The sequence below is a fragment of the Dysidea avara genome, chromosome 3 (assembly GCF_963678975.1).
Source record: "Dysidea avara chromosome 3, odDysAvar1.4, whole genome shotgun sequence".
Lineage (NCBI taxonomy): Eukaryota > Metazoa > Porifera > Demospongiae > Dictyoceratida > Dysideidae > Dysidea > Dysidea avara.
In genome coordinates, this window is record NC_089274.1 from 24,396,957 (window position 1) to 24,409,269 (window position 12,313).

Consider the following 12,313-nt stretch of genomic DNA (forward strand, 5'->3'; position numbering starts at 1 on the left):
TCACCCTTGAGAGAAGATCAGCCGGGTCATCGGCAGTAGGGCAGTAATTCCAATTGGCACTTGGTAATAAGGAATTAATTTCTGTGGTACGGTTCCGTATGAACACCAGAAGAGGCTTCTGGCTCTTGATCCAGTGGAGCACAATCTGACTATCGGACCACATAAAAACTAATGAATTAGAGACAGGAATTGCCTCAATCACAAAGTGTGTCAGACGAGTGCCAACCAGAGCTGCCATGAGCTCTAAGCGTGGGATGGTGAGTGTCTTCAAGGATGCCACACGGGTCTTTGCTGCTACAAATGACACTTCATTGCCCTGGGTGAGGAATACTACTGCACCATATGCATGTTTGCTTGCATCAACAAAACAGTGCACAACTGGACATGTCATGCGTGCAATAAAGTAATATCTACTTACTGAGAAAGCTGTTGCAGTCTTAAGATCACCAGCAATGTCCTTCCATTGGGCTTGGATGTTCTCTTGTAGTGGCTCATCCCATGTGACCTTAAGTTGCCACAGTGTCTGCATCAGCATCTTGGCACAAATTACTACTGGTGCCACAATTCCCAAGGGGTCGAATACTTTAGAGAGATCTTGTAAAACTTCCTGCTTGGTCACAAGGTGGTCATTAGTTAGAATGGATGGTTTAGCAGTCAGGTGGAGCTTGTCTGACCCAGGGATCCAACGAAGTCCCAAGATATTAACTGGTACGGCTTTCTCGGCAGTGTTATCCTTGGTGGCTATTGTGGTCAGTGCAACACTATTGGAGGACCAGCTGCGGAGATTCAGTCTGGCATCACACATGATGGCTCTTGCTTCTCGGTAATTATTAACCACATCTTGCTCCACCTCACAGCCAGTAATGATGTTGTCGACGTAAAGGTTGGAGCACATATCAAGTGATACAGGTGTGCTGTATTGTCTGAGGTGATACTGAAGCACTGCATTGAGCATGAATGGCGAGCTGGTGGCTCCAAAGGGCACTACCTTGAAACGGTACACACAAAGTTGACTTGAGGGATCTGTTGGATCAGATAACCAAAAAAAGCGGGTATAGTTCCTATCATCAGGATGTAGCCGTATGTGAAGGAAGGCCTTCTCAATATCAGTAGATATTCCAAAACAATGTGATCTAAAACGAATCAGAATTGCACATAAATCATTATCACGTGTTGAACCTATTATCAGACAATCATTAAGACAGGGGCTGTTGGCAGATTCACGGCAACTGCAGTCAAAGACAATTCGTATCGGCGTTGTTGTAGAATCCTTTTCTACAGCATGGTGTGGGATGTAGTGTACTCCCGAGTGTGATGTGGAGTGGTTGTCCACATGTTCAATGAAGCCCCTAGTCTCCTGCTCACTTATGATTTAGTGATACGTCGTCAGCAGATCAGGATTTTTGGATAGACGCTTGACTAGCTGGCGGGTTCTCTACTTGGCTACAGTTACATTGGTTGGAAGTGCAGGGTGGTCTGGTTTCCAGGGGAATCTGGCAACATATGCTCCGCCCTGATCTCGTTGAACACACGAAGTTAAATAGTGGTTCAGCACATTGTCTCCTAGGCTGTCATCAGTGGGGATTACTCCCACAGATTCTAGATCCCAAAACCGCTCCTAGTTGAACTCACTTGAGGGGGGTGGTCAACATCATGACGCTGTTGATACTGGTGAAAAATTGTCCGGTTGTTAATGGAGCCGGTCCAGATAGCAGGTAACCCAGCTTTGATTCAACTGCAGTTGGTCCATCACCTCTTATAACACGGTCTCCGACAATGTCCCAGTAGTGGTCAGCCCCTACTAAAATAGAGATGTCAAATTCCTTGTCAGTGGTAAGTGGGTGGGCCAGAGGGAGATTCTGGAGGTGTGGAAGTCAAGTAACACTGGAGGTCACTGTGTTCTGTATAGGTGTTGCAATACGAGGTACTACAAGTACAGTGAGTGGTATGGCTTGGCCAGACATGGTAAGCAAACTGATAACAGCAGCATTCACCTCACAATTCACTTGACACTGTGCGCCGAATGACGAAACTGTGATGTCTTCCTTACGGAATGGTTGTAGAGCAAGGGTCTTAGCTAGCTCTTGAGTAATGAATGACCGCTGAGAACCTTCATCAAACAGCAGGTTAGCCTTGGTCAGGTTGCTTCCATTTGTGACAGTTGCCACAGCTGTTTTCAGAAGGCATACACTGTTTTGTGGTGATGGGATGGTCATTGACAGGGAGGCAGTGTCCGTTGAGTGTGTAATGGTAGCAACGGCAGACTGACTAGGTAGGGTGGTGTTCTGTTGTGCGGTACTTGTAGAGTGGCCAGATTGGTCTGCAGGGTTGTCTTGCCTAGAAGTACATAGGCTGGTATGATGTTTACGCTGGCAGTTGCGGCAGCGATGTCTAGAGTTACACTGAGACACCTTATGGTGTCCTAGACAATTAAAACAAAGTTTGTTCTGTCGTACTATATCACAGCGTTGCTTTGGATCCTTGAATGACTCACAAAGTGAAGGAATGTGTGACCCTGCACAGAATGGGCACCGCGGTTTGCCTTTAGTAGTTGTGGTGGACTTCTTAGTACCTGACTACCTGCAAGAAATGAAGCAGTAGGTGGGGGTGGGGAACTGCGTGGTTCTGCTGATCCCATCTCAAGAATGTACAGTTTGTTGAGAATAGCTACTTGTAATTCTGTAATGGACCACTCCTTCCTGCCATGTGATCTGATTAAATTCTTCTTGGTTTGGGAGGGCAGTTTTCCCAAGAGAATAGGTATGAGTAAAGTGCCATACGAGTCCTTTGGTTTCCCAAGTGTTGCCAGGCTACGGATGTGTGCCTCAGTAGAATCATAGAATTCTCGCAAGCTGGAGATTGTGTTGCTTGGGGCAGGAGTGTCAATCAAAGCTTGCATGTGGGCGTAAACTTGTGTGTAGGTCTGACCAAACCGTTCCTTCAACAAGGTAACTGAATCAGTGTAGCTATCGTTTGTCAACTGGAAGCCAGCGATGACACGGGCAGCATCTCCATGGAGCTGTGCACGAAGATAACTAAGTTTCTGCACCCCGGTCAAGGAAGTGTTGTTGTGGATTGCCACCTCGAAGCAGTCCCAGAAGGAGTGCTAATGAAGGGGGTTACCAGCAAACTGTGGTAGCTCTAATTTGGGTAATCGAGTTACTTGTGGTACCGCAGCAGGAGGAGGTGATGTATGGTCAGGGGATGTGTGCCCTTCTGTAGTTGTGGATACTGACCTAAGGCGTTCAGTGATTTTCACCTTAGCTAAGGATATGGAGGAGTTTACTTCTTCAGTCTGTAGTACCTCTGCTTCTATCTCCTCATCGTTTGTGGTGGCTTCCAGTATCTTGGCGTCTAGCCCTGAAATCAAGTCTTGTTTTCGCTGGAGTTGTTCGTGGAGGTCCTTCAAACTGGCGATGTTATCCTCAGTGAGCGGTTGTGACGCATTAGTTAGAATCTCAGTCAAACTCTGTAGCAACTTCGTAAGATGCGCTCGGAATCCTCGTCTAGACGAAATCAGTCTCTTTAATTCCGCCATTGGTTACCACAGCACCATAAATGTGGCGGGGTATGACAATATAGCCGACGTACCTGTCACAGCACCATAAATGTGGCGGGGTATGACAATATAGCCAACGTACCTGTCACAGCACCAAAAATGTGTTAGTAGAATTGTAGTACGCCGAGGTTCCACTAATGATTGGCGGAATAGGGGAGGATTCAAGACTGGTCGTGAAGCCAAGCACCTCGTGTTAAAGCCACTATCGAACCTGAATCTTATCACGTGAACAGACATACGTGCGACATACTAATAGTGTTACATAATAGGTGTATGTAAAGGTTCTACAGTTCCTCCTCCACGACAAGTTTAGAAGAGATGCTCTCTCACAACCTGTATATGTATGGATGCCATACATAGTATGACTTTACAGAAGATTGTAAAGTCTAAAAATTGGTTAGGCACAAAGTTGTCCCCTCAAGAATTCACCAAACATAGACTTTCATCTGAATAATATATATATTGTCCTTTTATGCACAGTAAGAGCTTGTAGTACTTATTTGATAATGAACATACACTATAGCTTATCAGAGCTCATGGCTGAATGCACCAGATCTTCACCACAAACATGGCAACTGTTTTGTACCTTTTCAACCATTCAGTGCATTCTGGCACAATTTTACAAAGTATTTTTCAGGAATGTTGCAACGTACATGCACAGATGGTGGTTGGAAGTATTGAGTGAGCAATAATAAATGTGTAGCTGTCTAATAAAAGTGGAAAACGCTGTAATAGCCTTCCAGGTGCCACACAGTGCATGAGTGAAGGTATTGACAATCCACGTAGTACTAAGAAATGAAATTGGTGGGGCTAGAATATATATAGCACAAAGAGTTTATATTGTTTGTGTAAAATACTTTTAGATTGGCATTTTAATAGAATTGAGGAATATGGTTTATGTAAAGCTCATGCATAGTTTTACTAGTGCTTGTCTTGTATTTATACTCGTATCATTTAAACTAAAATTGAGTGACACCACATTTATCGTTTCTTTAGTAGCAAATGCCAGCTCCCGTTTTGATGTTCACAATGCTCAGGAAGTAGTTGATGGAGTCCCCACTAGTAGTTCTTGTTTTTGGTCAGCACCTTCTGTTAGTTCATGGTGGGAGCTGGACCTTGGAGTTGAAGTAGCTATCAACAAGATCAGAATAACCCACTCTGTATGTTGTGTGTGTAGTGTGTGTAGTGTGACTGTGTGTGTGTTGTGTGTGTGTGTGTGTGTGTGTGTGTGTGTGTGTTTTATTTCTATTAGTAGCTGTACTGTTGTGCACATTACATGTGCAATAGTTACACATATATTAACATATTAAAAGACACTGCTGCGAACATTTACAGCAATCAGGTGTGACCATGGTACCTCATTTAGTATATTCCAGGCAAATAGAAACACTTGTCACAAGTGACATAGGCTGGCACACTGTATGTTTTAGCTTCAGTAAAAGTTTGTTCTATCAATATTGCAGTCACTAAAAGTGCATTGTAGCATTTTAGGATACCACTTTCTATTTATATACATATATATACTGCAATACGTATAATTTGTTGGTCTGTGTCTTTTGTATATGCAGTTTGAGTGGACTATAGAAAACAGCTGGAATGCTTTTATTGCACCATTTGAAGTCTTACTACTGAACTCAATCAGAAAGTATGTAACTGTATATAGCTTACCAACTATTGTTGTTTATTGTTGTTTGTTTTACTTCAGAACTGTTGATAGTAAAGTGTTTACCACTGATAGGTTAGTATTGGTGATGGCTAGCTACTTGTGTGAGCTTTTTGTTAATTGCAGATTGTTCTACGTGTGGGATGGAATACATAGTAAAGCACGATACATCCGCATCAACGCACAATATGAAAGTTTGTTGTACTTTGTGTGGTTGCTTGTGTTGTCTTTACTACCCTACAAATAGCATAAACGTAGTGCTATTCGTCTGGTTCCAGATGCTGACTTATACAGGCTATTCATGTGGCACTCACTCGTTGTAGTAAGGACATCATTATGCTTAATAGACAAACTTCTTAAGGTTAACATTAGGGTTAGTGTCAGGTTTCTTCTTCATCCAGTCTTCTTACCATATACAAGCTACTTATTGGATTACATTTATGAGATAGAAGCTGGGTTAGCAGTGATAGTACAGCTGGTACCACACTGGCCTTTCACACCAGTGTCCAGGTTTGAACCCTGCATGGAAATTTTTGTTTTTTTTTCTTGCCAACTTTTTTGTCTAAAATTTTTTTATTATGTACAGAACCAGACTTTCTAGCATAATATATTCCCCATTTGTGAGTTTCAATTTTTCAGAGGTTAATGTTGCTGTCTCCTTCACTGTAGCTCCACACTATCTGGTGTTGTGTAATGTTGAAGTGTTTGGTGTTAATGACACTCAGCCTGTGATGTGGCCACACCCCTCACTGCTCAACATCAAACATGGCAAGCCAGGCCAGTCATGTGTTGAAGCTTGTGCTGACCACCAAATGGTATGTTGATATAATATGCATGTATTGTATGGACCAACTAGCCATATTTATTGTTGTACATACTTACTGTTAACCAGTTAATATATCACATGTAACATCAGCTAGAGATCGTAGTGTCTGGGTGATGCCTCAAATGAATTTTCCATTATAGCACCATAAGCCATCAGCTAAGGCAACACAGAGTAGATTGTTTAAACACTTAAACAAAAATCTTTTCTATTACATAGTTTATAAATCTTACATTTCACCACACATGGGGGGTATTGTGTTCAACTCTAAAGCCCTTTTTAGTTAAAGGTATTAACTTATTAAAGAAAGTCTAACACAGAGTTACTAAACTTATGAGGAGTATTGCTACACTCCCATATGAGGACAGACTAAGATATCCTATTATTATTGTAGTGAGATCTTATCGAAACTTACAAAATCTGACATCTATTAATCAAGAGTCCCTATAAGGACAGATTTTGGCATCTACCCAAAACGTTTATTGCTAACTGGGTCATGGAACTCCCTACCTGAAGAGGTCATCTCAGCAACTTCTATTGCTACCTTATTATAGAGCATGGCCTAAATGTATATACTTGATTGCATATTCTTGCTTGCCAAACTAATGTGAGCATACGTATTTTTCTTAAACCTTACCGGTAGTTATGTAATATGGGCCCAAGTGATTTGCCTGATATGTACACCCAAGCTCGAGGGCCTGAGAACGTGAGTGTGTACATATCAGGCAAATCACAAGGGCACGTGGTACAACTAATATGTACCATGCCAATTGCAAGCTAAGAGCCCGCGGGCAATTAATCACCCAAACCAATACGAGACCAACCACTGAATTTAATATATAGACCAACTTGTGAAATTCGATTATGGGTCAGCAGTAACTAACTAACGTTGTAAGTGCGTTTGTTAACATGAATGCACAAGTCCTATCACAGAAAAGTTCAATTACTGAAGCAATTTTACAAGTATTTTGCATTGTTTATGGTTTTACAGACTGTTTACAACATTTAATAAACATCTATAGAGGTAAACTTTGTTGTAGAGTGTTGTGTTACTCGAAAAGTGGGCATGTCTGTATTCAAAAATACAGTGAACCGTTTGTGAATATGCTATAGCACTAGTTCTCACCATAAATAGTGCTGAGCGATAGTAAAAATTTTACTATCACGATAGTTACTCACTAAATATCGTGATAGTGAATACTATCCCGATAGTTTATGAAACACTTCGCTCTTAACAAAGTCTCAGTTGTATAGCTATGATTTGTAATCATATAGAAAGTTATTTTGCATGCACAGGACATTTGTTAATTAACTACGTGGGAGGCCGATGAATATGGACTTTTGGTAAAGCTTTTACAGGCCACTCCTTTGTAAGAAAGCTGGTAACACCTACTGTAAAACAGTATAGAAGGGTTGTTAATACCATTTTAATGCAGATCTGAGCTTATCATAACTATCACGATAGTGATATCCTACTATCACGATAACGATAGTGATTTACTATCGCGATATATCACACTATCGATACTATTGCTCAGCCCTAACCATAAACCAACGTTTTTCAACAATGACAAATCGCTTTCATCTGAGTGCTGTAGGATGCAAACTCAGACGCATGGTTTTCATCATGTGACCAATAATAAATTCCCACAATTGATTTTTGGCTTGAGTTTTTATATAAAGAAATTAGCAGTAGTGCTCCCACATCAAGACTAACGTGTACCATAGCCAGCCATGGTTTAACTTATGACCAGCCAAGATATGTACCCTGAAATTTGCCTTTGAAGTTAGATGGCTTCATGGTACATAACTTATTACACTATGGTGGTTGTATTATGAACTTATAGATAATTGTATGCTATTTTGCTCTTTATAGGCATGTGAGCATGGGTATTTTCATTTAATCAATAATCAGAAAGTAAGTAGATTTGCTGGTTTATTCCAATTTGTAAACTTGTTATTTTGTAACACAGACTGTGGTTAAGAATAACAACTGCAGTGATTTTAAGATCAGTGATCAGTAAGTGATATCCACAATAGTGACAGTAGTGCTTATCTAATGTGAGTGCTTCAAGCCATGTTGCAGTTAATCAAATGGCAAACAGCACTATAGTGTGTGTGTGTTTGTTGTATGCTTTGGACAGTAAATCACCCCCCACCTTTATTTGCAAATTATGCTTCCAAAATCAAACTTATGATTGTATGCTGATAGTTTTATTGAAGTGTGTCTTAGTATAATTCGTAAGTTAGGTGACTGCTCTATTAGAGTATTTTGATCTTATCCAGCAAAGTATTATCAGCCAGAAAGCAGTAAATACAGGTTTTTGATTGCACCACATATAACATACAGTGTGTTTGCTTCCTAGGGTGTGCACATTTAGTTTTAAAATCTTGTTCTACTGAGATAATATATGTAGTGTTGGACGGTATGGCATTTTTTATTCTGGTATTTGGTATTGAGAAAATACCCCGATATCCGGTATTTCACGGTATCCTGGCAGTCATCTAATAACACACTTTTAATCACCATGGTGTTACTCTATTTGTGATAAAAGCAGTCAAGTGTTAATCTGTAGTTACTATCCAAAGTTGGGTATATACCACAAGTAAAAGTTACTCATGGCTAACAGGTTATAAACAACATCTATACAGTTGATACAAGTAGACTGGCACTAGGTTGTAACCTGAAACCTCACAGTTTACTTGTTAGGCTGGCCTTGTGGTCACATCCAAACCATTAACACATTACTTAATTAAATGCCAAGACATGATGTCTGGCATCCCTCATAGCACAATACACTCATTTCAATAGTACTGGTATATTTGAAAGTCAATACCTTTCAAACGGTATAATGAAAATACCACAGTATACGGTATTTTTGGTATACCACCCAACACTAAATATGTGCTTGATGCTTTTGCTCTCCTATTAAATATGATGCTTGAAACTATTCCAGTGTTGACTACGTAATCAATTTTGACACTTTCATTATTTTGGCTTATGGCATCATTATCACATGGTACGGTAGTACTATGTATTTTTCTGTCAAAACAATACCGCCCAAATTTTCCTTCACGACAGCTTGGAAAATAGGCCTAACATGCCAACCCTAAACATTTTCAATAAGTTTTTAATTGAATTTTTTTGAATGTGTTGAATTTTCTTGACTTCTTCAGCCAATCATACCTTAACTATGGTTAAGGCTACATGCAGGCTTGATTTCTTCACTGTTCAATGTCACTTAGGCCTGCAACATGCCTTTTCATTTACTGCAGCTGCCTCAATGCATGCATCATTGATGTGGCTAGTAATCTTCAATAAAATAAAAAGCAACAACAGTTTGTAAATATAATATGTGTCAATAATATTAACTACTATTTCTTTCATGTTGTTGTATTATAGGTACTTGAACATGTTACCAGCTGTGCTAGCACAAGAAGACAGAGAGCACAAATATCCAGCAGGGATGTGTCTAGCTACAGACATTTCATTACTTCTCAGTTGTGTTGGTAAAAGAACTGGTTACCAGAGACTCTGCCCTTGTAGACATTATCGGAAAGATCAAGTAGCCCTACCTTTAGAACATTTGTAGTACATTTTATAAAACCATCCTCAATCATTTCACCAGTACATATCGTCTGTACCTTTTTATATAATATAATTATATGTAATATTTTGTCTCAAGATTTAGAAAGATACCAGGTATAATTGTGATCATGGTAATTATTAGTGAAATGCTACAACTACTAGGATACCTGTTAAGTTACTTGGATAATAAAATTAGTGCTTAAGTACTTAAGTGAATCTACAAAAACAACAAGAACAAGAACCTATAATTCAGAATATAAATTGGTATAAAAGGTCATGGAGAAGGACATAAGCAAGGCAGTATATCCCTGAAAGAACACAGTTTCTTTGTGTAGCTAAAAAGTTATATAATATATCCTGTTAATAAATTGTGTTAAGCAAGTCAACATGTTAAACTGTTCTAGGGTTACAATGGAGCATTTCGATTAACCTTTAATTACCAGCTGCAGATTTGACAGTCGACAGATATACCTTGTCTGATTGTGATACATTATCCCTTGGTTTCCTGGCACTATATTTAGGGGGTTTCCTGGGTCCCAGAAACCTCTTTCAAAATTTGAACTTGTGGCATGGGCTTTAGCGAGAACATCAAACCATCCTAGCTTACAATTAGCTGTGCAGACTACAGACATACAGAAAGATGGGAGTAGAGCACAGCTACAGTGCACATAAAAGGAAACTTGCTCAAAGGAGAACAACGGTATGAATTTAACTATAAAGGAAAAATGCTAACTGAGATCAGGATACTCTAGAGCAGACAGAATTATTCTAATAAAACATTCATAATGGTTGCAGGTATAATTTTATTAAAGAATAATGTAAATACAAGACTAGTTAAATTTAACTGGAGGATTTGGATATAGCTGTTGGGATCACTACAGTACTTCTAACCTGCCATATTAAAACCATAATTGATAAAGTGGCAACCGCATAACATATTGAAGATAGCATAATATTATCATAGAGTATGAACTAGTAAATTTTGGAGTATTTGATGTGCAAAATCTGCCCAACAGCTGGGCTCATGTACATCCCTGCATTACATGCAAATCTGGAACCCCCATGGAAAAATCTCAAATACGTATGCCCTTGTTTTGCCATACGCTTTCTGACTTTGAGATAATTTATTTCTTTTTGGATGAATGGAGACAGCTTCAAGATTTTTATTGGATCAGTAACCTCTAAGCGTATTTTAATTAGAAATAAAAATTTCATCATTTAAAGCAACTGCAAGCCATCCATATAATTTCTTGCATCGATATGTTATGACATTGTAATGAATATTGAAATAGTGAATGCCACTGCAAATTCTTAGTGATGGAAATTTGCAGTGATGCTCACTCTTTGCCACAGTATTCATTACAGTGCATTAATTTAACCATCATATTACAGTAGCTAATCTTTTGCCCTGAAATCTTTTCTGTTTGTGCCTCGATTGTGTAGTAAAAGTTGCCCGTGTTCCTATTGTAGCTAATGGGGGCAGGTATGACTATGCTTTTAAGGTACATGTAGATCACATTGGGTTACTGGTCATGCCTGTTTTACCAGGGTGGTTTCCTTGGTGAACTAGTGCAGTGGAGTGATCTGATTGCAGTAAGTGTGTTTGTTACAAGCTGTTAGTAGCATAATGTAATCCCCATTGACTTATTGACAATATGGTATACCACAAGATCGTGATCAAGGACCACATGTACATCATCAAGATCATGGATCACATCATTAAGCTGGTTGTAATTAGTGTTCCACTGATAATCGGATCGGTGTTGAATCAGAGCCAATATTAGGCATTTTGGTATCAATCGGTATCAGTTATATAGGCATTCTGATACCGATTAATAGCCATGTCATTATCATAAATATCATCATAAATGCTATGCTAGCAAAATGTGAGGTATAACAGGCTTGAAATAATGCTGAGTATTATTCTAGCATAAATATAGTGCAGGAATTGCTTTGCTAAACATTAAGCAGCTACTACTTACTATGTTTGCATGAAGATGATCGAAATACTTTAATAGAACAGTCACTACACAATAAACTGTTCTAAATCTTCTAAACATGTTGATAGTCCATATCAACAATTTTAAAAGTTATCTACCCCAGTTAGTAGTCACACATAGCTAGGTATTGGTATCAGACTGGTAGGTATTTTTCTGTATTGTCACTTATACACCTCAGGATTTTACATGGCATACTACAGGGTTTAGAGTAATCGCGGTATTCATGATATGGTCGCATACATATACTTTACTTCACTGACACGTGTATGTGTTTCTTGTCCATGAATGCTTGGCATAGGAGTACTAGGTGTGTATGTAGTATGTGTGTAGTACCTAGCAGCTTTGAAAGGACAATATTGTTAATATTTGCTTCTGTTTGCGCTGTTAATTGAAGTATGGATTGCATAGTTGTAGATTGTTCTGTTAGAAGCTGTATTACTACCTAAAAGGTCATTACAAGAATGTTATTACAATTACAATTACATAAACAATAAACAACTTCAACACAGTGTAAGTGTTTACCAGAACACCAGACAATTCAACAAGGTTTGGACAGCAGTATGTTTAATGTGTTGTGTGTATACAGTGGAACCTGTACACTTGAACTTGAAAATGAAGACACCTGGACACTTGGTAATGGTCCCAAAGTATTCTTTAGCATGTACACTGACCTTGAAAA

At 39.2% G+C, this 12,313-nt stretch overlaps 1 protein-coding gene across 3 annotated transcripts in view; it reads left to right on the forward strand.

The window, feature by feature from the left end:
• Positions 1 to 9,730, forward strand: part of LOC136250395 (alpha-1,6-mannosylglycoprotein 6-beta-N-acetylglucosaminyltransferase B-like) — a 37,642-nt gene extending 27,912 nt beyond the window's left edge. Inside the window, exons 16-23 of one of the 3 annotated variants that reach the window (XM_066042597.1) lie at positions 4,556 to 4,719; positions 5,128 to 5,204; positions 5,265 to 5,297; positions 5,349 to 5,416; positions 5,892 to 6,037; positions 7,922 to 7,963; positions 8,019 to 8,065; positions 9,449 to 9,730. In XM_066042597.1, coding sequence (XP_065898669.1) covers positions 4,556 to 4,719; positions 5,128 to 5,204; positions 5,265 to 5,297; positions 5,349 to 5,416; positions 5,892 to 6,037; positions 7,922 to 7,963; positions 8,019 to 8,065; positions 9,449 to 9,638 — 767 coding nt within the window. In that variant the 3' untranslated portion in view covers positions 9,639 to 9,730. Of the gene's footprint in view, positions 1 to 4,555; positions 4,720 to 5,127; positions 5,205 to 5,264; positions 5,298 to 5,348; positions 5,545 to 5,594; positions 5,733 to 5,891; positions 6,038 to 7,921; positions 7,964 to 8,018; positions 8,066 to 9,448 lie in introns of those variants that run through there. The other 2 variants (XM_066042598.1, XR_010698518.1) reach the window with 2 other exon arrangements.
• Positions 9,731 to 12,313: the final 2,583 nt, after the last annotated feature.